The 27,646-nt window shown below is 38.2% G+C and overlaps 1 protein-coding gene across 1 annotated transcript in view; it reads right to left on the bottom strand.

Moving 5' to 3' along the window:
- LOC101862662 (poly [ADP-ribose] polymerase 2) overlaps positions 1 to 26,160 on the bottom strand; it is a 30,505-nt gene extending 4,345 nt beyond the window's left edge. The window contains exons 1-19 of the mRNA XM_013085084.2: positions 25,961 to 26,160; positions 24,002 to 24,198; positions 22,496 to 22,619; positions 21,658 to 21,867; positions 19,502 to 19,600; positions 18,325 to 18,440; positions 17,461 to 17,630; positions 16,739 to 16,817; positions 14,546 to 14,666; positions 13,869 to 13,984; positions 12,417 to 12,589; positions 9,925 to 10,024; positions 9,489 to 9,578; positions 8,423 to 8,507; positions 7,477 to 7,615; positions 6,627 to 6,690; positions 5,850 to 5,981; positions 4,763 to 4,887; positions 3,716 to 3,815 (exon numbers count right to left, since the gene is read on the bottom strand). Of these exons, the coding sequence (XP_012940538.1) occupies positions 3,716 to 3,815; positions 4,763 to 4,887; positions 5,850 to 5,981; positions 6,627 to 6,690; positions 7,477 to 7,615; positions 8,423 to 8,507; positions 9,489 to 9,578; positions 9,925 to 10,024; positions 12,417 to 12,589; positions 13,869 to 13,984; positions 14,546 to 14,666; positions 16,739 to 16,817; positions 17,461 to 17,630; positions 18,325 to 18,440; positions 19,502 to 19,600; positions 21,658 to 21,867; positions 22,496 to 22,619; positions 24,002 to 24,198; positions 25,961 to 25,979 (2,259 nt within the window). The 5' untranslated portion in view covers positions 25,980 to 26,160. The remainder of the gene's footprint in view (positions 1 to 3,715; positions 3,816 to 4,762; positions 4,888 to 5,849; positions 5,982 to 6,626; positions 6,691 to 7,476; positions 7,616 to 8,422; positions 8,508 to 9,488; positions 9,579 to 9,924; positions 10,025 to 12,416; positions 12,590 to 13,868; positions 13,985 to 14,545; positions 14,667 to 16,738; positions 16,818 to 17,460; positions 17,631 to 18,324; positions 18,441 to 19,501; positions 19,601 to 21,657; positions 21,868 to 22,495; positions 22,620 to 24,001; positions 24,199 to 25,960) is intronic.
- Between the last annotated feature and the right edge of the window lie 1,486 nt (positions 26,161 to 27,646).

Raw genomic sequence — 27,646 nt, forward strand, 5'->3', positions numbered from 1 at the left:
CCTCCATTCGGCAATTTTTATAGATTTTTTTGTTTGGGACTCAACACCTTTTAAATCCATACACTACATTCCTGCATGGATTTTACAGGAAAAAAAAAATTGATCAAGGACACAAAAATGCAAATTAGCACTTTCCAAGAACACTACAACTTTGGAAGTCACTAAACTTTGCCTGCCATTTCCTCGCTTCATTTGCATGTATCTCTTCTATTCAACATTATGTAGATGGGTATTTTTTAAAACCAAACGCAAGGGTAATGAACAGGTTTTAAGATTACACCAATAACCTCCTGTGCTCAATCCATCTATTCTGAGTGCCTGGTGAAAGGTACTGGATGAAGAATTATATCTTATTGCACACTCAGGTACAAAAATCATTTCTGAACAACTTGCTTTAAAAAATTTTTTAAAATAACTTCAATATTTCATGAGAGCTGGTTAATATTGTTAGGTAGGAATCAGAAACAAAATTTTCTATGATCAATCAGCCGGTCACGTTGTTTGTATTGAAAACTGTCGACAACACACCTACTACAGAAAGTGTAGTAACTTTACAAAGCAGTTTAAGACAATTAAATAGTGTCATTAAAATGTTTTTACAGCAAATTCACTGTGGATACAACTAACTTACAAACACAGCATTGCTGGGACACATTAACACCCACCCAGCATGTCCTATTTATTATTATTATAGTAGAGAGTTTTACGGCGCTCGCAACAGCATAAGGGTCATATGAGCGCCAAGGGGTGGGTGTCAACAGAGAAGTCTTTACAGGGAATCAGACTTAGACTGCTCACCTCTCTAGCTTCAAAAGCACAAGGTCTGCTTCGACTATCAAGGCACCCCGGAAATAGCAGGTCACAAGAGAGTGACAAACATACAAAAGAAGTAGAGGAAAATGACAATAGTAAGGATCAGGAAAGAAAAAGCAGCAGTTCCCTGTTGCAGACCAGGCACAGTTATGAGCGTGACATGAGTCAGCCCATTTACTAGGTACCACAAACCCCCGCCTCTGCGCAGTTGAAAGCGTGTAGGATGCTCGAAATTTGGTCATTTTTAATCAACCATAACTTTTCTCCTTTGACACCAATCTTCACCCCGTTTTGAACTAAGTTCAACTATTGTTTTTAGCTAAAAATCAAACTATTGAGGACAGCACGGAACGAGATATTGTATAGTAAGCTATCTAAAAAGGTCACCAAAATGCACGGGAATGCGTTTTTCGCTTCCATTTTCATGCCGGCCACGGCGACAAAAATTTAGGGTGCTTCATAAAAAGCCTTCGCGCTAAGCGGATATAACTGCTATCGTCATGAAACAAAAAGTGCAAGAACGACCTTTGAATAAAGCTTTCACCCGGTACCAAGCGCTTGTTGCTAAAGTTAGTTGTTGACCCAGAAATATCAGTAGTTTTGGAACCTATTTTTAGAATGGAAATCTCCAAGTCTGACCAGTGATTGGTCGAAAGAACCCTGGACTACTCAAAAGTAGAACATGTCAAGGGAATCGTGTGCAAAAATGACTACGATTGGTCTGGCAGCCGATTAGCGCCGCTTGTTTTTATAAACACACATGTTGGCCCCATCTCTGGCGACGCGCTTGATTCGGCAATGGGGAAGAATTATCTACGTGCACCTATTTTCGATTACGCTCTATTCACGTACATAAGTGCAAATCAAGGGCTGCATTGTGCTTCCAATCATGAATAGGGATATTCTGGAGATGTGCGGTAAGTTGATTTTGTTAATTAGATTTTTATAGTGTTACATAGTTTTTCATAAAGTCATCAACCTTTGTCTGACCTAGATCTAGGGCTTGAAGCCGAGATCGCAAACATGCGAACGGGTGGTCTCATTCAGAGCGTCCTGTAATTAATTCAGTACCCAGTATTGTTGTAAATCTGGTTTGGATAGAAAGATAAGAAGCTTAAATTTCTAGAAAATATGGTGAAATCTAAATCAATTTGTTTTTAGTCATTAAAAATTAGTGTTATTTTCTGGTCATGTGACCATTTCATTCTATCAATGATTCCGTAATGGTGGCCTCTTCTTAAAGATCATAACAAGCTCGATGAACTCGTCTGTGAAGGGGGTGCCACTGGCATTTGTTCATTGATGAATGAATATATTCTCTTGAATATCGCGAATATCTGACAGTCTTTGATAACTAATTCATTTAATTGTTTTCTTTTAGCCAATATATCTATTTAGACTTATGAAACAAGTACCGGCACCAATTGAATTAGACTTTTATAGGCTGGTTTACTGCTGAAAATGGACTCTCCTACTCGAGAGCTTCATTCATAATAATTCGTGATTATCAAATAAGTTGGTACCTTTTAGAATTGCTAGATCTATTCCTGAATAGACCCAATTTTTTTAGATTAATGAGCCATGGGGAATTTGAGCTTTGTTGCAGATCTAACTTGTGTCTCCTCCACCATCTCCCCAATTGTCCTGGCCCTTGATTTGAAAATGGGCTCTGCCCGTGCGGGAGCTTCTGCCCAATTTTATATTTTGGGGAAAAATCATCGTTTTGAAACGAAAATGGGCTCTGCCTGAGCGGGAGCTTCTGCCCAATTTTATATTTTTGAAAAAAAATTGTTTGGAGATTCTTTCCAATTAAAAAAAAAGTAATTAGAATTGAGGAGTTTTTGTGTGTGTTTGTGTATCTGATCTGTCATTGTTGAAAATTTACTTTATTAATGCCTCATTTTATCACAGATTAGATTGCAGAAATGGATTCCTGGCCTAAAAACACATAGGAGTAGAGCTTTGTGGGGTCTTTCTTGTTGTTCTATAGAAGTTATAGAAGATTTTGTTGAAATTATGCTGAATAATTTCTTATTTTTTCTGTTATCTAACCTCAAATCATTGTAATGCTTCATGTTATCACAGAAGTGATAACAGAAATGGATTCCTGGTCCAAAAGTACATTGGCATGGAAAGTTTCAGACGTTTACCATGATTTTTGGTGATTTTATTCTGAAAAGTGTTCAGGCCAAGTGTACCGTGTTGAGATTTTCTGTTTATAACGCAAAATTGGCAGATTTCCCATTTTTGTGGTTCCATAACAGATTAAATTGAAGTGCCAGAACTCTGAAAATAAATTGGGCTAGGAATTTGCATTACTGTGAATATGTTTTGTAAGTTTCATTTCTTTTCAGCAATCACTTTCCATTTTATTGATGTCTGAAATCAGTCTTTTTTGCATTTTTGAATTAACATTATGCATCAAGGAGTAATTATTATCCAATTTTAAGTCTCGGTGTTTGCTTTAATTAAACTCTGATTGTCCTCATCTTGGTATTATGCATACTTTACACTGGCACCTGTTGAAACAAATGATAACGCACACTTTATGTACCTCAATAAATTTTCCGTGAACTCACAAAATCGCACTTTTTTGCGTGATTTTAAAGTTGCCAAAAATTTACGACGTCCACAAATTTCAAACGCATGTCATTTTTTTATTTATTGTCCGATTTCTATAATTCAAACACCGAAGTTCATGGTTTGTATAGTTCTTTATGATGCAACAAACATATATTTGATCAAAGCACTTTGAAATTTGGGTTTGTGGTACCTACATTTACAATTCTACTATGCTTGAACGAGAAATGTCCCCCCTTTTGGGAATGGCCTAAAAACACTAGTCAGTGGCACTGCCCCGGGGGGATACCAGCATGTCCACTGACAGGACAAGCACACATACCATGTAGCCTGTGACGGGGGCCTCTGGGGGAGCAATCCGAAGACCTTGACCCAAAATTCCAGCCCAGTTTGTGAGCCGAGAGCCATGCCAAAGCAACATCCTGAATACGGAGGAGAACATTTCAAAATCCAACACACAATATCTGACTGAAACATTATGCTCTCCTTTTCTGTTTTGCACACAATCGAGATAAAAAGTTTGGGCCAAAGCTCTTTCAAATTTACAGAATAAAGAAAGTAAAAGAGGATGAGGCAAAGAAAACATCACTTTGTCTATCTTTCTGGAATTATTTTTGCTAAAGCCATTGAAATGGGCCCAACGCTTGGCACATTTACAGTGTGTTTCTAGCTGCATGCACCCTTAAAATTCAGTTTTAGTAAAGTTGTGTGTACTTGCATCACAATAAGGTCAATAAAGTGCCTAAGACTAGAGGTGTCACAAGAGATTTACAAGCACAAAAAAGGAGGAGAGATAAGGATATTTCTTTAAAGATGGATGTTAGATAGGAAAGAAGGAGCAACCACACCAGAGAACCCACTATCTACCCACATAACATTTGGAGAATTTGAAAAAGGTGTGCAGCACAGAGGAAATGTGACCCTTGGTGCAAAATTGTCATTGTTGTTGAAATGCAGTGACCTCTGTAGAGTAAACCATTTAAAGTTGTGTACTTTCAAGCAAAGCTGGTGTTATTTTTTACAATCAACAAAGAGAAGATGTCAGGAACAGCTTCGATTTTAGCAGGGCAAAAAATATTCCTGAAGGTCAACAGCATTTCAAACCTATGAGCAAATTCCCAGTACATTTATTCAAAAGATAATTGAGGTGTAACAGTGCAAACAAAGGCACAAGGAAGTAAACAGACAAATAGACAGTCACATCTTGCTATCTCTTTATTCATTGCAAGTGGCGCAAGAACAGCCGCTTCTCACCTACAACAGATTAGAAATGAAAATAAAGGTACTCGCAAGAAAACAACAAAGCATGCCACATCAGAACACCTACAAACCCTCATTGACCTGGATGAGTTTGTTGAACTCCACTGACCTGTTGCCAAAATCCTGGAACTGCGAGGCCTCCCCATCCTTCTGGCACTCGTAGACGTCTAGTAACTCCATCTTGTACATGTTGTGTGTTGCTGCATGTGTCTGCTGTAGGTACTTGTTGATCCACTGTGGGAGGAACATTGGGGGAAGGGGGGGGGGGGGGGGGGAGAGGATATATAAGGAGAATAGAGAGAGAGAGGGAGGAAGGGGAAGAGGTGGGGAGGGGGGAGGTTGAGGGTTGAGATGCATTTGAGATGAATTTACCAGTGAGTCAGCAAAGAAAAGACAGCTTCACTTTACTAAGAACACTGATCAGAAATTCACATCTGGGAAGTCCTGAAGCCTAAAGCCACTGGTTCTCACTTGCTGCTTGCACTCCACACAACACACAACACCCACAAGCATGTGCACAGAATATTAAATAGCTTTAAAGAACAAAGCCCAAAAAATGTATCTATCTTTTATTCCCTTAGGCATCAGTATCACCAGTGGGGGTCGAACACGTATTTACGGGTCATCACGGTGGAATCATCTGCTTGTCAAATTCAAAATCAACATTTTCTTACTGATCGATTGCTACACAAATCTGTCTGGATTGTCCTTTTTGTTGTGATCACACCAAGTAAATCCAGTCTGTCCAGTTAACTCGGATGTGATCCTATATGGGGCAAGTATTGTACCTACTCATCGAGATTTACCACGTAGATGTGTGATCACATTCACAAGAGTGAGTGATCTGTGACACAATGATAAAAAATCCCCCCCCCCCCCTCCCCCCTTGGAGGATCAGCTGCGCTTGCTGCGTTTCTTATTCTGTAAATTATTATCTGAAATACGGGATCTTAGCAAAATGTAGTTTTTCAGAATGGGATATAAGGGGTGTCTTGTACAAAATAAAAATTCTGTTTTCTTAAAACAACAGGATTATAAAGCAAACCAGGATCGAAGCAGTGGGATCTAAGGTGGAGACTACTGTATCTTTATTAGTTTCACGTTTCTCTTTTGAAAATGCAGCATGCAAGTGCAATAATAATGGTAAAAACATCCTCCCAGAAACATTGTTTATAGTTTTTATAATGACGACTCACCTTGAATTCGTCTGCACCATGATCCAAGGCCTTAAGTTCACATTTGAGCTGATGATAATGTCTGTCCACCGGGTTCTCGGACTTATCCCCACCTTGCAGCATCTTGATGGCAATCTCAATATCCTCAAGAGCCTGCACAGAAGTAGGAAATAAATATGAACAAATCTTTAATGAATATCAGAAGTGGAGCTGAGAAAGTCTCAAAGAGTTGGTACTGGTCACACGTCAGGGTCAGGAACAGGTCACGATAACTAATAACAACATTGAAAACTAGGAGCAGATTGCCCCAGACCACCCACCTACTACCTGCAAATAGAGGGAGACAAATTATGATCCACGTCTTTTACAATACAACTTATAACACTTTAAATTTGTCATTGCGGAGTTCTAAGGATCAAATTTTTAGCTTGTCCTGTTATCTTTTTTAGACCCTAGCAGGTTTTTTGTTTAGTTTTAGTAGAGGATTTACGGCGCTCGCAAATGCATAAGGTCATATGAGCGCCAACTAGCAGGTTTGTATTCTAATTCATTCACTTAGCTCCCTTTTGTCTTCAACATTATAGAGAAAACAGCGCAGCAATTACATATGAATAAAAGAGAGCACAAGAGGACAGAAGAACTAAGTTAGTAATGACAAATTTTTCTTCAAAAGCAGGAAATAGGTGAAAGTGGATGATAATTTATAACCAATACACTCCATGACAATACCCATTATCAGTGGTCGCAGGAAACTACATTGTGTTGTGACTTCACAAAGTGAAAAAATTACTATCATACCTCCAACAGCTCCAGCTTTTTCTTCACCATTTGTGGAGTCCGGATAAGAGGTGGCGTCTGCATTCTAAAAGGAAAGAAAAATATTAAATCTAAAAGAAAAGAAAGCATTTACGAAGGTAGGTTTCATGATTCATGGTATACATTTTAAGTTCCCTCACGCAGCTTTGAAATAAAGTCTGGGACTAAAAGTTTTATATGAAGAAGGTTGGTGTCAATACGTGGGAGAGAGCGTGGGTGTGCATTCATGCATGGATGTACATCTGCAAGAGAGTATGTATATACATGAGAATGAACTTCAAAACGCAGTTGCAGAAGTGTGGACACACATGTCCTGTTTACAGTACTGCAGATTTACCAAGTTTCCATCTGCTTACAGCTGGTGTCCACTTGAAGCAACATGCAAGGAACAAAAGTTATCTTATCTTGCTCATGGTCACAGAGGTATACCTTCTTCATCCCAGCTTTTGAAAATTCAAAATTAGCTAATAAAAGTCTTCCTTTGTCAAAATCATTCCACTGTTATAATACCTCAAGAAGGTGCCTTGGATCTATATGTAGACATTTAATCCTGTGAAGTCCAACCACTGACTCCAACAATACATATACTTCCCAACCAAAGCTACATAATCTCACTCTCGTTACAAAAAAAAAAACAAGCAGCAGTGGCAATGCAACCTCCCATATAATATTTTAGAATACAGTAATGGCTATAAATGCTAAACCTATGACAAATCATAATGGTTCTCTAAGATGAAAAATGACAAAAAAGATTTCCCCATCCTAATGAACAAAACACAAAAGAAACCTTTCAAGGAAAGTAAAAGTGAGAAGCATGTCAAGCACAACTCACCCAAATTCATGTGGAATCCTGGTGTAGAACTCACTGCAGGCCTCAGCCAGATTGCGTCCAGTGTCATTCTTCTCAAGTAAACTCTCTATCTCCTTCAGCGCTGTGTATCCAGCTTTTATCTGGTCTTTTGTCAACTTACCTGACACCAGAATGAAAAATGATAGCATCAAAGTTTGAATAACTTTTGCCGATGTCTCAATTAGGTAAAATACACTAGATATTTAAAAACAAGCTCTCTGAGAGAATCTGTTTGCTGATTTCTAGGTGAGTCAAAGAGCAGTGTATATTATAATGAAGCACTTTTTTTATAGTGTCAGTCATGAAGTAGTCAACAAGAGAAAAGTTGGTTTGGATATTAGTATATTGTATGTGTTTGATACCCCTGGAAAAATTGTGAGGTAATTTAAGAAGAGGGACCATACCAGTTTTAATGCCTATCTGAAATGTGGCATATTCAAGAGGGTGAAGCAAATGGAGAAAGAAAAATTGGTAGACCAACAGGCAGCCCTATAGGTGCAATCAGAGACGAGGCAATCACCCAGGGGCTTGTTGTGACAAAATAGAAAGAAGCGGCAAAGGTCAGACAGGACAGCTTTCTACCTCGAGTACCTGACAGAACAGGGAGAGAGTAAGTAAGTGGGTGAAGAGCCATAAAAAATACTTTCCTGAGTTGAGAATTACATTGTCAGAGGTTCAAACTTGGGTAACTTATAGCACGATACCAGCTGAGATATTGATGAACCCAAAGCTTATTTCAAAAGAGAGGAAATTTATTCTTTGATTCTGTCTCATAAAACATAATTTCAGAGCTTTTCTAGGGCATTTCTTTCATTTCCAGAGTAAAATTGTAGCTGCAATTGACATAGATGGGGATAATGAATGACAATAAGATTCAGAAAACCTTTTTAATGATCACCTGAGGAACAGAGGCAGCAACATTACCTACCCAGAGGAGCCTTTTTGGCATCATATTTCATCTCCACCACAGCATCCTCCATGGACTTGACATTACAGATCAGATTGACCAAATCCTGTGGCATGACAAAGAGCATACAAAAGTGCCTCTCCAAAGCGTACACAGAAAACAGTATGCAAATAATAATTAAAAAGCAATGCCACTTTTGCTCCCCCATCAACACAGTTGAGGTCAGTTCAGGGACTGGCTGCTTCAACCTGTCTGTCAACACCTACTGTGCATATGAAGCATATTACACTCTAGTACAAAGGTGGAGAAACACCTTGTTAGGAAAGGGTGGGTTGAATATACATTTACAAGAGAGAAAGAGATAGAGACAGAGAGAGAGAGAGAGAGAGGGGGGGGGGAGGGAGAGAGAGAAAGAGAGAGAGAGAGAGAGACAGAGACAGAGACAGAGAGGCAGAGAGACAGAGAGACAGAGAAACAGAGATAGAGACTCAAATCACAAATCTTGATGCAAGCTAAAAAAAACGTAACCATTTTACGACAGGTGCCATTAGAGCACTGCTGTATGTCTCAGGGACCAGGATGATCCGTTACAATGAGTAAGCAGGTCAAGTGAGGTATTGTGAAGAATGTGAGCCTTACAAAAGAGGGGATAAGCCACTTCCACTCATTTACTGAGCTCCCATCTTGTGAAGCCTTAAGCTGTCCTAAGGAGAGGAATCCATGAGGGTAGGTCTTGTCCGCATGGAACTGAACAATCTGTCCGACTTCTGCTACTGCTTAACACTTTGCCATCACAAAGCTCATAATATAGTAAAAACTCTTGCCACTCTTGAAGAAAATCCAAAGAAACTGGGTGGTAAGGATCGCCAATCTGCGAGATGATGCGGCAAAGTCTTAAGGTCATCCACAAGGGAGAATAAGTTTTCTCACTGTCAAATAAGGAATAAAACTTGGCCTGACTGGACGGCTTAGTTCTTTAAAAACAGGACATTGACATAACTGCAAATAGTTTCGAACAGTTTTACGTAGAATTTAACAATACTCTGGTAGCCTCCACAGACCATTACAGTTTCCACAAGGAACTAACCTGTAATTTTTTCTCCAGTTTTGAGTCCGGAGTTTTTACATCCTCTTCCTCTCCAGTCTTGATAGAAGCATCAACCTGATCTTCAGTTTTCTGCAGTGAAAAGTACAAAGATGGAAGATAGCAGATGAAACAATATGACAATATAAGCTGAAGCGTTCTACAAACAGGTTCATTTGATGATGGTGTATATTGATTGACAAGATAATCGTTAAGAAATCTATAAGAAGTATCAGTTAGTAGACATAAAAGAATTATTTTCTTCTTTTCTTTCCTCTTCTTCTCAGCAGTTTTGACTTGGTAGTAACAATTATGTTTAAGTTAGAAAAGAAAAAAGAACTGTTTGGTACTACTGTATTCGGGGTTTTTTAAATAATAAATCAGAAAAAATTTTTATCAGTTTGAATTTGTACAAGTCTGTCAGATCAGAATGACTTACATCATCTGTACTGTAGTCCATTTTGAGCAGATCGTATTTCCCAGGATGTTTCACAAAGTTGTCCCTCAAAGCCCAATCATTGGCTGTCTTGTCTCTAAACCTGTTGAACAGTTGAGTTCTTAATATCAAGCCTGTATAAACGTAACGACTTGACTTTCAACCAATCTACAAAATACTGCATCCCTAAATATCAGAGTCCTAGTTCTACACAGTTCTGCTCCTGAGGGAACATGTTTCCCTACACCACACAAGACGCCTTCAGCAGATTTCGATGACCATGTCAAAAAGATATGATGGTGCAATGTTGTTGACGCACTTAAAACAAAGAACAATAATTTTGTACTGTATTCGTGCTTTCAACGGGAGCCAATGTAATTGAATTAGCATTGGCGTTACATGTTCTTTGATAGATTTCTTTAAAATTATGCCAGCAGCTTGGTCCTGGAGTCGCTATAACCTATTTAACGTTTCAGTGGGAAAGTTTCCAAACAAAAAATTGTAGTAGTCTAGACCTGAAAGGTCAAAAGAAGAGATGAGGGTTTTGATAGATAAACACTAAGATATGCTGACATATGTCCTATTCTGGGGAGTTTAAAATAAATGACTTTACATAGATGGTTTATATGATGATGCATAGATAGTTTGCAGTCAATAAACGCCTAGATTTTTCACTTTATCAATGAAAAAGATGTTATCATTCCCAAATACATATATGGTCAAAATTGCAAAGCAATATCCCTGGTTTCGCATTGCAAAACAGAACTTCAATCTTATCATCCTTCATTTTAAGTCTGTTTGATATCATCCAGTTTTTTACATCAACAATACATTTTTTCATTCTGGTGACTAGACAATTAAAAGATGGAGGTAATCGATAAAATTGATTTTCATCAGATGTTCATGGATATACATACGTGAAAAGTGCCAGGAATAGTGTGATAATAGGGAAAAAGAGTCTCATACAGATAATGTTTTTGTGTATATGTGATGGGAAACAACTCAAAGTGTGACTAAAACATGATGCCCTTAGGCCAGAATGTTCATTCAGAAATGACCTACAATTAATTTATGTCCTGTATTGATAGCACGAGGAGCAGTTTAGTCCTTGAAATTACCAAAAATGAAGGGGGGTAATTAGTGCAAAAAAATAATTGTGAGGCATCCTGGTGAAATCAGGCGTTTGTCAAAATAACGATATTGAGCAAACAGTATTTTTTGGGGGGGTTTTGCAATTTTTTATCAAATTTTTCTTATTTGGCTCAACGCCTACTTTTATGTCTGATGTGGCCTAGTGGTTAGGCTCTCGGACTCGCAATCGTAAGGTCGTGGGTTCGAATCCCGTGAGGGGCCCGACGTTGTGTCCTTGGGAAAGGCACTTTACACAAATTTTCCTCACTTCACCCAGGTGGGAATGGGTACCCGGCTATAGACAGCGAAAGATCGTGTCAGTTTGTTAGTGTTTGAGCGCTTAATCGGCAGCTCGCACTGTATGCTTCCCGGGAAGCTGAGAATGCTTCGGAGTGTTCTATGGTCTGCTGGGGTAATAATATAGTGTAAAGCACATAGAGCCTGCTGTTGAGCGGGGATATGCGCTATACAAATGCTATCTATTATTATTATTATTATTATTATGTCTATTTACAAACACATTTCTGTGTGGATTTTACTGAAAGACGTTGACTAAAGGCACAAAATAAGTACATTTTCATTTTCTAAGGACTCTCAACCTATGGAAGTTACCAAACTTTGGCTGCCATTTCCTCCATAATTTTACCTCTGATGCCAGGTGACCCCCACCTTCTTCAATCACAAATATTTCTACTTCTATTCAAGATAGATCGATATTTTTTCATCAAAAGCAAGACAAATGAACAGGCTTTAAGATGGTATAATTATCTCCACATGCCCAAAAATAGACGAGCGCCTGATTCTACCGTGCTGTGACACAACTGGTGTTCTTCACTTGTTACATCATCATATGTTTCTTCAGGAACTGTCCAGATGCCTTCGCTGCTATGCTCTTCTCTTTCATCTTCTCTTTGGCCTCGACTTTCACTTCAACTCTCTACCTTCTCGCATCTGTTCCCAGATTCTGAAGTAAATCTCTGTTAAGGTCGGGTCCCTCAGGCAGGCATCTTTATATCATTGCAAAAGCTGACATTTCTTTCTCCATCCATTTACCAGTTTTCTATACAGGAGGTCTTTTGACATCACTCTAGCTTCTAAGAAGCAAACATATCCCAACAGGCACAATATTGTTACTAACATTAGCATAAAAAACTGGAACCAACTGCAACAACTACAGTAAAAATAACATAAGGAAGAACAAAAGACAAAGGAAACGGATTTTAAGATTTTGTTTTAGTTTACATTTCTTACCTCTGAGGACAGAAACAAATGCCATCGACAAGCCAACCAGAGAGAAAAAAAGTGTTAAAAATCTAACTTTGTGAGAGACTGCTCTATGGCTTAAAAGTTCAGAGAAGATTTACTTTTTCTGAAATATTTTCTTGGCATCATCAACAGAGCCAGCACAGTTGGTCAGCTCATTCTGCCCATTGTAGCCTACACGACCCCAGCGCATCCACACGTGGAACGAGTCTTTGCCCTCTTTCTTAAGCAGCTGGATTAAGTAGAACTTGTTGTTGTTGTTGGAAATGTTTGTCTGTCAGAATAGAATTTAAAAAATTTTCTAGTTTTAGTAAGAGTTTTACTGCACTTGCAAGACAGTTAGAGCCGAAGATTAGAGGTGCTACAAAAGAGATAAAGACAATTGACGTTTGATAAAAAGGAAGGAGCAAACCACACCGCAGCACTTGCCAACCACCAACAGAATGATATGTGGACAGAATTTGGTAGTAAAAGCGAAAGATACAGACAGAACACACTTGCCTAGTATCAGGGAAGAGCGCATTCTTTTTGGAAAACATCACATGGGTACCAAAATGCACATGTAGAACCAACAAGTGGCATTCTCCATCACAAATGTAAAAACTTAAAAGAGAAGTATGATAACAAAACAAGGATCTTACAGTATCAGGGGAAAGCAAGACAGACAGGCACGAAGAAAAGGATAGCAAAAAAGTTAAGTCCTAGAGCGGTACATACCCCACATTCGTCCTCTAAACAGCCAACAAATTGCCCATGTGCAATGACACAATATACGCCAAATCTGGACACTCCATAATCTTATGATAAGAACTGTTGTGAGAACAATTTTCACTCCCCAAAATGCACTGTCTCCCTCAATATTGACAAGATTGTATTTAGTTTATACTTGTTTTTCGAGAATAAGTTTTCTTTGTTTTTCTGTTTTTCCATAAATGGATAGTGTTCTGCCACTCAGCCCACCACATGATCAAGCAATTCACTCCAATGACAATGGTCGTTACAACCTTGATGAGCATACAGAAGGCTGATGTCAATGCCTTGAAGAAGAAAAAATGAATTTTATATTCCCTAAGACTGCCTTTGAGCCATGGGTTGTACAAGTGTCAAGTGAACTAGTTTCACTTTTAGAAGATCTTTATTTCATACTAAGTTAGACCCACAGCGGAAATAAGATAACAATATCTTTGTTCGTTTCAGTAATAGTTTTACAGCACCTGCAACACAATAAGGTCATTTAATTGCCAACAGTGTTACAGGAGAGTGACAAACATAAAAAAGAAGGAGCAAAGATAAGGACGATAAATTATGTTTGATAGAACAGAAGGAACAAACCACATCAGAGCATCCGCCAGCCACCCACATCAATATCTAAATAAAGCAGCATATTAGAAACATATGAGAAGAGTCAAGAGAAAATGTGAGAGCATGCTTTGGGAAATAGCTGTGATGTGGTATCAGTGAGTCAGAAAAGCATTTCAAAAGAAACAGAAGACTACTCATGACATTGGAAAGAAGTAGAGTGAACACAAAGCAGACACCAACAAGCCACTGACCTGGTTGAGCATACAGTCCCACACGACATTGCCTGCGGTGTACACCTCACTGCTGTCTGCAATGGGACACAGGGAATCCACAGGCGCAGACCCTTTTTTTACCTTGACCGTCCTCACTGTAACAAGAAAAAGGAACTCAAACTAAAAAACACAACCAAACTACACACTGAAGGTTATTCAGAGCACACTGTGAGCACCAAACTCAAACAAAAGCTGGGTTGTTTTTTTTAAATATTATTTAGGAAATACATTGTAGGAAGAACTGGTCATGCCTCTCAAAAGGAACCTGTTTGATTATCATCTTTAAAATGTTCCGTAATCACCAATGCACAGTACTGGTTGACTTAATAGGTACAACTGCACAATTGGTTGTCAAGGTTATACCTCTATTGCAACATACTTTAGATCATTCAGAAGGTGGGTAGCATTGACCATGATTGTCACAGTCAACTCAGGTTGTGGGGGGAAACTACAACAGAAAGACAAAAACATTCCATAAAAATATCTTCCCCACGCAGGAATTCAACAAAGGTCTTTTGCAAGCAAAGCAAAGAGTCTTTAGTAACCACAATACTACTGACACAGATCTCAAGTACAACATGTTCTATTAATTGTGAGGGTGTCAACTCCAAGAGAAATCCAACCCACACCAACAACACTACTACCATTCCACATACCAGTCGATTTTGTAGCAGCACTTTTCCCTTTTCCTCGTCCACTTTTCGGCTTGGGCTCCTCTTCTTCCATTTCTTCCTCTTCTTCCTGCTCCTCCTTTACAGGCACAGTAACAACACTGTCCTAAAATATATAAAAAAACTAGGTGTGCAGCTGTTACTTTCTTTTTTAGAAATCTACAAATTTGTAAGGCATGAAAATGATGCATACTCTACTGTAAACAAAAATAAAGTTTAAATTAAAAAAAGGGTACATTGAGTGGGCCTTGCAAATTCAGAGACAGTTCAGAGTGCAAATGAATATTCATGTTATTATCCCCTTTCCATGGTGTCTAAATATTTAGGGAAAAAGGAACACTCGTAAAAAAAATTGCATATTATATAAGTTATACGCTTATTCAAATGTGTGAGGATGCAGGAAGCTGTTCTATTCTTAAAAGCAGCTCAAATGAGTTTCATTGCTTTTAAAAGATTCCTCGGGTGTTTCCTTGTGCCATGTGTACTTGAGAGGTTCCAGTGTCTTCTATGTTGTATTATGATTATATTAATGTCACTATGGTGGCAAAAAGAGCAGTCTTCAACTCATCACTAAACTGTATATATTATGGAAGTTATGATTCATCTACTTTTTTAATCAAATGTTTCTCTGTCAACTCTGAGGCCTCCTTTGCAGAAGCCTAGTCTGTTTGTCAAAGGCAACAGCTTGACAAAGTTTACTCGTTGCCAATAGACTCAAGATTCCTTTAACTTTCTTTTTGGTTCCTTGCAACATACAAATATCTATACAAACTTTTTAATTTTTTTATGTATCATTATGTTTTATACAAAAACAGAGAATGGATGACACATAATACATCTTTTACAAAAGTCTATTACACTAGACAAAGCGGTGGATAATAAAACAGGTGTGGCGACTGGTGGGAACAAGGAAGACATGGAAACTTTTATGATTCAAGCGAATGACTGAGAAGACAGCCACCAGGCTGAGAGAGGCCAAGCAAACTTGTAAGAAAACTGTTTCCGTATAATTTTAATAATTGCCAGAGAAACTTTTGCAAAATGTGTTCTTTCAACCTTCAATAGCCAACTGAAACTCATCTTCTATCTTTCATGCACTACGTTCTTCCCTACAATCACTCACGCCAGCCCCACTGTCTAAGACGAAATCTGTTTGAAGCCTAGTTTTTATTCTGAACCTCTGATCTAACACATTCATTTTTCTTTGCAAAGATATTGGACTGACGAATATTGACCGAAAAAGGCTCGAACACACAAACAGTCTTGAGCCTAGTCAAATTAATATGAAAACAGAAACTGAAGTTATCTAAACGAGATCAATGAAATATACATGAAATTAGAGTTGGGGCGAGCGGACGGACAGGTTCATTACTCGCGGACTCAGTCAGGGCGAGCGGGTAACTTGACGGCCATGCGAGCGGACTGCAAGCCTCGAGACGGTTCATTTTTTGGGGTCTGCTCCACAATTTTACTCCCTCCTCAGCGAGCGAACAAACTCTAGCCTAGCAGACAAGAGCGAGCGGACTGCGAACCTCAAGTCAGTTCGTTTTTTGGGCCCGCTCCACAATTTTATTCACTAGCAAACGGACAAACTCAAGCAGACAAGCACTCCACGCCAGGTTAGGCCCATCCTCTATTATTTGTTAATTAGGCCTAAAGTTTCAAGCCACAAGTGGAGCCACGGGGAGTGAGGAAGGCTGGTGATGTAGTACTATGTGTGTAACCTCTCACCTTGGGTGTGGGTCACACTGTACATTCTAATTTATCGCGAAGGCAAAGTTTAAAGAATTTCAAAAGGACGACTTTGGGGGGGGGGGGGATAGAGAACGCCAAGCTATAATGTGAGGCAGGAGGGTAATTTAACAATTATTTTAGGGGGTGGGGTATAAGTAGTACACAATGAAAGGGGTTGCTAAACGAACTGTTGACTCTGCGGCCGATGTGTAGCAAGTAGTGAGTAGCGAACGGAGCTTCACAAGCACACGGCTCCTTACCCGTCCGCTCGTTTGCGAGTAGTTCAAGCAATTTTTTCGTTACTCGCGGACGCTGATTTAGCGAGCCCGATCCAACTCTACATGAAACCATTAGACCGATAAGGAAAACACAAAAGTGTGTTTTCTTCAACTTGAACAAAACAAAGAAAAAGTAGATGAAACAAGACACCGAGAACTGACTTACCCCTGTGAAATCATACTTGTTAGCCTTTTTCACAAAACTGTCTTTGTTATCCCAAAGGTTACCTGTTTTGGCCTTAAATCTGTAAAAATGTAAAACATTCTAATAATTTCTGAAAATGAGAAAAGCACAAGAAAATATTACTTTAGTTTACAAGACTGAAAGCACTACCGAAAGACGTACAAGACAAGACCAAGAATAAACTTTCTTCCCTTGCTCAGCTATAGTTGAATTCAGAATTTATTCTAAGGGGCTCATACAATCTGAGAGTGCTGTTCTATTAGGTGATGATTGTGTCACAAACAAAACCTCTTTCCTTATGATCAAGGTAGGAAAATTTTCCATCACAGCTAAAGTCCAAGTTATGACGGACGGATTTTAAGTTCAAAACAAGAGTAACTTTCTAAGAAAGAACAGAAATAGCAAAACTATGCAAGGGGGGCTGACCTTTGGGCAAGCATCTCTGAGAAGAAGGGACTTGAAAAAAGAAAGAAAGCGAATTTACATTTTTATCATTAGGTCTGGCTACATTGTCATCCTTCCCTCTCAATCAGTGGTATATAACTTACTTTCACCATTAAAAACTTACAATGCAATACCAATATTTTGACTTCTAGGATTAAGTATTAAGTGAGATGCTCTTTCTTTTTAAACAAAAAGGAGAAAGAACATAATAATTACACAAACAATTATCTCCCCAAACAGAGACAACAAAGACAACATACTTTTCCATGAAAACATCTTTGGCGTTTTCCAACTGTGCTCCAAATCTTGTGAGTTCATGAGTACCATCACAACCCTCTTTTCCATAGCGAATCCACAAGGCAAACTTAGAAGCCGTTTCTTTCACAATCTGAAGCAGGTAGAATTTAATGGATGTCCCAGAAGCACTGGTCTGCAAAGACAGAAGAAAGATATAAAACATTCAGAGTCAAACACAGTGCTATCATGCTGTGCATTTTCTTCAAGGATATGATTCTAATGAATAAAAAGCATAGGATGTTATAATGGCAATACATAACTCGATTTAAGTAGGAAAAGAATATGGATTGCTAGACCAAAGTCATCTGCACTGATAATCCTGGGCGGACAAAGTAAAGTGTTTGACTTTAAAAACAATGAGTTCAGTTTCCTGCTGTCTGATAGAACAATAAATTCTTTGGAAAGACACTATACCCCCATTTTCTTCAACTTATAGCACAGCCAATAAGTACAGGGTGCTGTGCTGTAGTGAATTGCTATAGCATGTCTTGTAATATTTGCTGTACTAATATCAAATTGTGTTTTCTGTGATGTTAATATAACCCAAGAATTGTTTATATAAATGTGTATACATTGTATATGCCATTGATACCAAAAATTCCCAATAAGATGAAATAGAAGTGATATTTTTCTTTTCTTATTTACCTGCAGATGACTTTGCAACAAATGTATAAAAACAAAAACAGCAGAAGGAAATAAAGAAGTAGGTCCTACCAGTGTTGCCCTCACAAACCACCTACATGTAAACTAAACTTACCATCTTGTAAAGGGAAAACCATTATCAACTCATCCAGGGAAAAGACCAAAAAGAGGTCAAGTGTCAGTACCTGAGTAAGATAACAACTCCAAGCAACTCCATCTTCCACATACACAGATGCAGACTTAGCTGTGCAGTTTGGATCCACAGCAGGTACAGATCCTTTTGCAGTCCCAGTGGTTTGACCTAATCAGAATCAGACAGATGATCACATTAAAATACAGTCAAAATTGTCCTAGATGGTAGGGGTCGTTTGTACACGTGATTGTCTTGAACAGGAGGCCATTAGAGCAGGATTGACTGTAAGCGGTCTGACAACAATATGCTACATTCACTGTGTCAAGTTATAAAAAATCTTCACGTTGCGTCATGGAAACTGAACATGATGGAAAACAGTTTCAATTTCCTGGGGGAAAAAAGCCAATATTCAACATCTGAGGCTAAGCTGTATATCTTTAAAGAAGTATCAGACCTCTCAATTTCTACTCCTCAAATGAATCTTGCTAGTTCAGCTGAAAACTAAAAAACTTAGCATGTAATACCTTAAATTTTTGTTCGAACTTTGATAAATTTACTCTTGGGCTGTAATGCAGAGATAATTTTACTAGGAAAGTAAATCTTCATGATCTGATTCAAAAGGTAGATCTACTTGTCACTAAATTACAAGATTTATAACAGATCAAAGTCTTTGCCCTGGTATCTTACAGTAAAAAGTAAAGTTGTTCCCGCATCCGATCCGGACTTTGGGGATTGCCTTGTTAGTGAGACAACTTCCTGGGCCTTTGGCACATTGTGGTAGGGCGGCCAGTTCCTTTCCACGCCGCTTTTACTTCCCCAACTCGAAGTCAGGTACCCATTACTGCTGGGTGGGCAGGAGGGGAAAAAAAAAACCCAGAGACGAGCGCACTAACCGCTCTGCCACCGCACCCTCTATCTTATAGTAAGTAAATTTATTCAGTGTTTAAGGCCATTGGCCCTCATCACATCATATAAAACACTTATTTATTATTAAATATAATTTCCATTATGAAAAAGTACAGGTTGTGCCCATCATCTCTTATCATGGGTCAAACATTGCATGTTTCTGTAACTGTGCCAAGTCAGGATGGGAGGAATTAACAATTTCTTTTGATGGACAAAAGTATGCCCTAGCATCAAACTAATACAAATGAATGAGGTTGGTGGTGGAGGGAAAAAATCGCTTTTTATGGAAAACTGTAAAACAAAACAAAATGTTACAAGATTACCTGCACCATTGCTTTCCTTTTTTACACTTGTTTTGTCATCTTCCTTCTCCGCCTCCTCCGCCTCCTCCTCCTCATCATCATCAGGTGGAACATCACTCACTGAGGAAAATCCAATCTGTGCTGATATAGCTTTTCTGAACTTCCAATTCCGAAATGACTTTCAGTTCTGGGAGTTTGCTAGTCACAGCTGAGAGAGCATACTTCGCCAATCACTGCACAGGTTTAGGGGAGTATTCTGAGAGGAATTTATACATAATGGAATCCACAAAAACAAAAATCTGCAGGACTGCTGGATTTTCTTAAGTTTTGCCAGGTTTTGGGTTTAGATAGGCAGCTCAAATAGAAGTAAAGAAATCAGGGTTTATATTTTCTTGGTTTAAGCAGACTCCACTGTACATTGTTAAAAACTTCCCCATGAAAAGTACAAAACTACCCACCATCAGTGTGTTAATAGACAGGACTCACATGATGAAAAGAATAATTTCTATTTTGTACAATCACAGGGGGAAAAAACTATTAAATTCAAAGAAGAGAATTTTAACAGCTGTGAGAACTCTTCTTTTCAATTCAGTAGTTGGACTTGAACTCATAACCTTCCCATTCAACATTCAAAGCCAGAGCACTAAAACTGTAGTACCGATAACAACAACTGTAGACAAAAAAAAAAGATGAACTAGAAAACGAGAGACTTGTAAAAAAAGGAACCCAGAATAAACATCTAGTATAAATTAATGCATGAGACTTGAAGGCAAATGTGAAAATTTATGTGTTAGAAAACAGAGCTCATGCAGAGAGCAAATTCTCCAACTCTAGAAATAAAAATTAGATTCAAATCTCAAAAACTGTATGTTTGCCAAGTTCACTAAGAAACTGTAATCAGTACAAAATATTACAACAAGAGCTGAACTGTACAGAGGTTCCACATAGGCCTACAAAAAAACATTTTAAAAAGAGCTGTGACAGAACCCATCCTTTTGCTAAGGAGAGAAAGAAATAGTTGACAAATCATTTAACAAAAAAACAACTAAATAAAGCACATCCATTAAATTAAAACAAAGCAACTGTCAGGTAGAGGTGGGCCAAGAATCGATTCCAGAACCAATTCCTGCGATTATTGCTTCTGAGAAAAAGAACCGATCCTTTTTTCGTAAACTAACAATTCTCAATTACTCTATTTTTATCTTATTTTTTCTTCAAAGAATGTATTTTTGAAAAAAAAATGTTGGTGCTTTGCTATGTTCTGAAATCGAGGTTATCCTGAATCTTGAAGACTTAAGAAAGAGTAGTCGGGATGCAAATTCATTGTCAAAGATTATATCGATCTAGTATACAGTGTCAAAACTTATTCGTTGCTTTCGCCTTTTTCTCATTCATCTGTTGTTTTTAAATTATATTCCCTTTTCTTTCAATTCAAAATCTAAAACTGTAACGTCTGCCCACAAGGCTCTATATCATAGACTCTCATTTCTCTGTGTAGGTCAGTGTTGGTCTCTGACTTCATACTGCAGAGATTGGGTGGGGCAGTGCCTGGGGTAGTGCCCTCCAACCCCAAGTAATCAAAGGGATCGGACTACTCGTTACTCGTCGGAAATAATTGCAGGGGTCGGACTAATCGTTACTCGCCGGAAGTAGTCACAGGTATCGTTACTCGGCGGAAATAGTCATAGGGATTGCCACTCTGCGGAAATAATTGCTGGGGTCGGACTAATCGTTACTCGCCGGAAGTAGTCATAGGTATCGTTACTCGGCGGAAATAATCGCTATTGTCGGACTAATTGCTACTTGCCGGAAGTAGTCATAGGTATCGCTACTCGGCGGAAGTAATTGCAGGGGTCAGACTAATAGCTACTCGCTGGGAGTAATTCCAGGGGTCGGACTTATTGCTACTCGCCGGGGGTAATTGCAGGGGTCGGACTAACTGTAAATTGCTGTATATATAATCATGATACTGGCTAAGGGTCACAGCCACTGGAAGAAATCATAGAGCCACTCAAAGAAATCACATCACTGGCTATATTGAAAGTAATTGAGTTCGGAACCGATTCCTACGATTCCTGGCCTTCAATATTCGGGAATCTTCGGTTACCGAAAAAAACCCGGAACCGCCCACCTCTACTGTCAGGCTCCTATTCCCTTGTAAAACAAACAATTCTGACCAGCAATTTCTCTTTTGATTTTCCGACTGAAATTGGATTTGCAGTTAGTTTGCGTCATCTTCTTCAGATCAATATCATAAGGGACTGGGGTCGACTCCAACTGAACAGATTTCTCTCCTTCTCCAACAGCTTTGGCTATCTCCAAGCAGGTGGCAACACTGTACGAACACCACTTGTTGCTTTCATCTTGCCATGAAGTCACCATGAAATCTGTCAACACAATATACACAAATCTTACAAAGTATTAAAGCCTCATGATTACATACTTGCAAAGAAACCATAGCCCAAACCAGAAAGCCATGATGTCGGCCTTTCAGAGTAAGCTAAAATTACATGTAAAAGATCTCTGCAAAGCAGAGCCAGTTTGCTGTTTTATGGAATTAATATATTGTAATCTCAATGAACAACTGGCTACTCAGAGAACAAAATGAAAGTTAAAGAGAAAGTCTGAGCTGTGAGAGATATTTCACAAGTACCCACAGTGACACAACAGTAACAAGAAATATTAAAAATACAAGCTCAGCTTGCAGTTGAACTGCAGAAATCAGCCTTCACATCCTTACTTGAGAAAATTCAATCAAAGTGTAAATCTGAGAATAAAAAGAGAGAACATTTGTAATCCTGGTAAAGGCCAATCTTATTGACTGGATAAAGAGTATTCCCTTCTCTTCTTTTTAGTAATTCTAGGCCTAATACAGCTAGCTAAGTATTGTTTGATGCACTGGCCATTGAACTGAAACTTTGGGTATAAAGGGAAAAGTGTAGTGGCGTTGCCATGACTACAGCAAACCACTCTTGTATCAGATCCCACACACCACACATCCATTTGCTTCCTCACCATTGTCTTTAGCACTCTTTAGGCCAATCCGAACCCTCCTCTCCCAGCCTGTTTTCTTATTCTTTTGTACCATCTTGTCAAAGAGAACAAGCATCTTTGCACCACTGGGAACAGTCAGTTCAACCTTTCAACAAAAAAAAGGAATTTTAAAAAACAAGTAAATAATGAACAAAGATTTTTATTTGAAGAGTAAAACCAACTTCATCTGCCTTGGGAACAAAAGAACCCTTTTGTGAATACAAAGATATATATATAGTTCTTGTTAAAATTTCATACTTGTATGTAAAAATGACCACACATTTTAGAGGAGTATTATAATTGCATAATCTCATTCAATAGTATAAAAGGCTTTATGATGTTACAAATGAACTATGAAGACACTATGCAACTTACCAATAAGTGTCATTATGCGGTAGAATCAGGCAACTGTCAATTTTTGGCATGAAAAGTTATTGGTATCATCTGAAAGCTAGTTAATTTGCCTTGCTTATGATGAAAAAAATAGCCATCTATCTTGAATAGAAAACGATATATTTGTGATTGAAGGAGGTGGGGGTCACCTGGTTTCAGAAGTAAAATTAGCGAGAAAATGGCCACAAAAGCTTGGTAGCTTAAATAGCTTGAGAATCCTAGAAAACTGAAAGTCTACATATTTTGTTCCTTTAATATAATGTTTTTCAGCAAAATTCACATAGAAATTGGTATGTGAGGCATCGTGGTGAAGTCAGGTGCTCTTCAAAATAACGAAATTGGAGAAACAGACATTTTCTCACCAGTTCCCCAAATTTAATCAAATTTTAGTTTTTTGTTCAACCCTTTTATGCCTAAATAAAAACACATTTCCATGTGAATTATATTGAAAACCGTTCTTTGAAAGCTCAAAATATGTAATTTTTCAGTTTTCAAGGACTCTTTAGCTATTGAAGTTATCAAACTTTGGCGGCCATTTTCTCGCTATTTTTACAGCTGAAAGTAAGTGAACTTACCTCTTTCAATCACAAATATCTTCACTTCTGCTAAAAATAGATGGGTATTTTTTAAATCAAAAGCAAGATAAATGAACAAGCTTAAAGATAATACAGGCCTACCAACAACTCCACATGCACAAAAATTGACTAGCGCCTGATTCCACTGCATCGTGACACATATGGACACAAAAGGTGTTGAGTCAAAAAACAAAAATTCGATAAAAATTGCAGATTTCATTAGTGCCTGATTTCACCACGATGCCTCACATAATTATTGTTATCAGGTCTAATATTCTTAAATATAGCATTACAAACGTGTATTATCATATTACAACTAAAATCATACGATAACCCAGCATATTAGACATCAACTTTCAAATCAATAAAAACATAAAATTTGTTGATTCCTTTCACTATGGCCATAAAACTAAATTAATGTGACCATTGACCATGGTAAAAGAAAACAATTTACCATAACCGACTTTAGTGTGATACTTTCTAGGTTATTACTTAATTTAAAGAAATTTTAAATACACACCTTATCTTTATCTGCACTACATGCATCAGTCAAAATTCTGTTGTATTCCTTGGTGTATCGTACCCATTTCCCTCCATCACCTTCCCATTCAAACCGCATTTTACAACCATCAATTTCAGGAAATGAAAGCTTCGCTTTTTTTGAACTAGTACTTGCAGCAGATGCTGCACTTTGAGACCTTGATGAAGTCCGCTTGGCTGAAAGTAATCAAGAAAAACAATAAGCAGACACTCTAAATACCAAAGTGCAAGGAAATGAGAGCGAGTGTAATACTAAGCGAGCATATATATGTGTTTGCTGCTCTTAAAAAACCACAACAGGATTACCAATATGACTCAAAAGGAAAAAAAAACCTTGCCTGTCGAAAGGCTGGAGTGAAATAACTAAACATTCATTTCAAGTGAAACACTAAGTATATATATATGAAGACAGTCAGTCACTGCTACCTAGGCACAATCCAAGACATTATTCATTATAATTTATAATAAGGCTGGCTCTATTTCTCCGAACGTTCGGGAAAATAAAGTTGAACTCTATTTCTCCGAACGGTTTCCGTTCTCGAGATTTGTTGATAATTATAAGCGAATGTAAGCGAATGTAGTGGCCCGTGTGTGTGTGTGTGTGAGTGTGTATGTGTGTGAGTGTGTGTGTGAGTGTGCATGTGTGTGTGTGAGTGTGTGTGAGTGTGTGTGTGTGTGTGTGTGTGTGTGTGTGTGTGTGTGTGTGTGTGTGTGTGTGTGTGTGTGTGTGTGTGTGTGTGTGTGTGTGTGTGTGTGTGTCTGGTGTATGTAAAGTGTGAATGGAAGTGGGGGGGGGGATTTTTTTTTACATGAAGGATTTTAGTTTTTGCTGGGTGACTGAATGCAAAATAGGTTACTGCCAAGGTCGAGCAGTCTTGTTTTCTCGCAATACCTTTTGATGGTATTTTCAAATGAAGTATAGTCCGGGAACGTTGCCCCAGCCACAATTGAAGTATCTGAATATTTAGACATTTCAAAATACCTTGCTCTAGAAATTGAATGCGATGCAAAAAAAAATGCTTCTTCCCAGTCCTCGCAGAATGGCAGCATGAAAGATAACGCCTAAATCTCGTAAATAACTAAAAAATCTCTAGATCGGAAACCGTTCAGAGAAATAGAGTTCAACTTTATTTTCCAGAACGTTTGGAGAAATAGTCACTTCGTTATAATAAAGTAAGGAACTCCACTCAAATATTTTCTAAATGGACACCCTACTCTTACCCAAGACTTTAGGGGCTCCATAGACCAAGTGATTAATGAGCTCATATTTTATCATGTACACTGCCAAGCAGCATCACGATCAGTGTTGACGGTGACATGCTTTAAAGCAGGTACTCAGTGGTGTACTCTAGGTTTAGAATTAGATCTAGATCTAGATCTAGATCTAGAACAAAAGAGCTAATCTGAGCTAAAAAAAAACAAATAGAAAAAAAAACCAGGGAGGGTGCTGCACTGTGACGATTAGATCTAGATTCTAGATCTAGATCTAGATCTAGCAACAGTGCACTACTGTTTCTCTATCCTTATTTGTGATTTTTACACAGTATTTTTTCCCATTTTAGGTAAAAGCTTAAGTTTAGCTCCCCTTCTCTTCCCTATTACTAAAACAAGCACAGCATACATACTGTTTTCAGTTCCAGTTCTGAGTGTCAGACATTCTGCGACCCTACTGGGGCTTGTAACAGCAAGTCTGGATGCTGCATACACCTATCTAACCCTTTCAAATATGCACACCTGCAAACCATTCCATTGCCAAAAATAGGCATTTCAAAAAATTAATCCTGAGTATCCAGACCCTAGTACATTACCTCAGGCCTTAAGATTAAAATTATAATTATAACTTAAGACATAAGGCTTATTTCAAGGGCCTCGTAAAATTATAAGATCTACAACAAAGCACCCATGTAGACCTAGACTCTAGATTTCGATCTATACGTACAAGTACGGCGAGTACTCATTGTTGAAAGCGTCCAAAATACAGATGAGCAGCACCGGAGAAGCTCACTCTTTTTCTTGCACGAATTGCTTCGACGAACTCTAAAAATGTAAGTTCAACGCTGTTGCCACTCTGCGCATTGGGCCTGTTGTTATGTTTTCAGCGCCAGCCACCGGCAGCAGCAGCAGAGAGAATCCCGGAAAGGCTCGTTTATTTTTGGAATCTTAGAAGTAAGAAGAGTATCATTCAGCGACCTATCAATACACTAACAACGCTGAGGGACCTTGGCACTCTTGCATATTATGACCGGAAATGTGTATAATTGGCAGAAATGTCTTTTCTCAACAGAAGTTTATATTGGGTTGGCTTTTCGATGTGCCTCTCAGAGCATAATAATTTTAATATTATATATATACATACACACGAAAAAAAAATAAAATAATGACGACCCTAGTTTGAATCCAAAACGGCACTTCATTGAACTCGGTAGTTTTCAAGGTCTATATTTGCTCAAACGTTTGGCAAGAGGTCGATGGCGGAAGACTAAAATGTTTTGGAAATGGCATTGAAAGGGATCTTAAACCTTCACTCAAAGGTGAATTGTATAGTATGTGTTCAACAATCATAAATGCTGTATGATGAGCGCAGATGGCACGTCAGAATGCAATAATGTGTCAAGTTTTAATAGAACAATCAGAAGTCTAGGATAAGGCACAGTCTAAATTTTTCAAACAAAACTTTTAAATAAAAATTTAAAGCTCTACTAAAATAAAACCTGCATTTTTTTCGAGAAAATTATCAATATAGGGTTCGTGAGATCATAAAATAGAATACTAGTAGGATACATAACAATTATGTAGCTGTATATATCTATTTGGGTTTGGAAATAACCAATATTAATTGTGCCATCTATAGCTAGAAGAAAGAATTTGAATTTAAAAATATAAATGTGGATATCACTTATAATATCATCTTTCTGTTTTTCTGAGGGTGAACTCTCCGAAATCCATTACAAGGGTCAATATCTACAATGTAGTGTAAACTGTAAACAAGGCAATACATTCTGCATTTGCCTACCACCAGCGAGTCTGTCTGACATGTTTGTAATGTCATAATGCAGAGTCGTCAGTGACCTCGCCATGTCTCTGGCAATATTTCTAAAATTAGATACGGTTTTCTCAATTCTCCGCGAAGTCTACAAGATATCTCCGCGAAGCATTGTTTTGATTTAAGGCGAGCGAGACCCTTGGGCGAGACAGCGCAGCACGTCTCGATATTAGGCCAAGGAGGTGTAAGCTACTTGTATTAAAGCCTATAGCCTAGCAAATCATACATAATTAACGCATGCATAAACATAATATAATATTATATTGTGGACTCTACTTGAAAGCGTTAGATTTGCCCAAGACTGTTTCATTACTTATTTATGTTTGTTTGTCTGAGTGAAATTTTATAAAGCACTTCGTCACAATAACTATTTATGCAGGGCAAAAGAAAAAAAAAAGATACAGAAACATTAACAGGGCGAAAGAAAAGAATAAGGACCATAGATTTTTTTTAAAAAGGAGATAACTCTATGAGAAGGTCCTATCATGTGGCGGCCTCTAGACCCCTAACCATTATTAACCACCTATCGCCCACTTTTCTTGTTTGTGTATGCGTGTGTGAAGGTGTAAAATGGCGGGGGAG

The sequence above is a fragment of the Aplysia californica genome, unplaced genomic scaffold (assembly GCF_000002075.1).
Source record: "Aplysia californica isolate F4 #8 unplaced genomic scaffold, AplCal3.0 scaffold00343, whole genome shotgun sequence".
In the NCBI taxonomy this organism is placed as follows: domain Eukaryota; kingdom Metazoa; phylum Mollusca; class Gastropoda; order Aplysiida; family Aplysiidae; genus Aplysia; species Aplysia californica.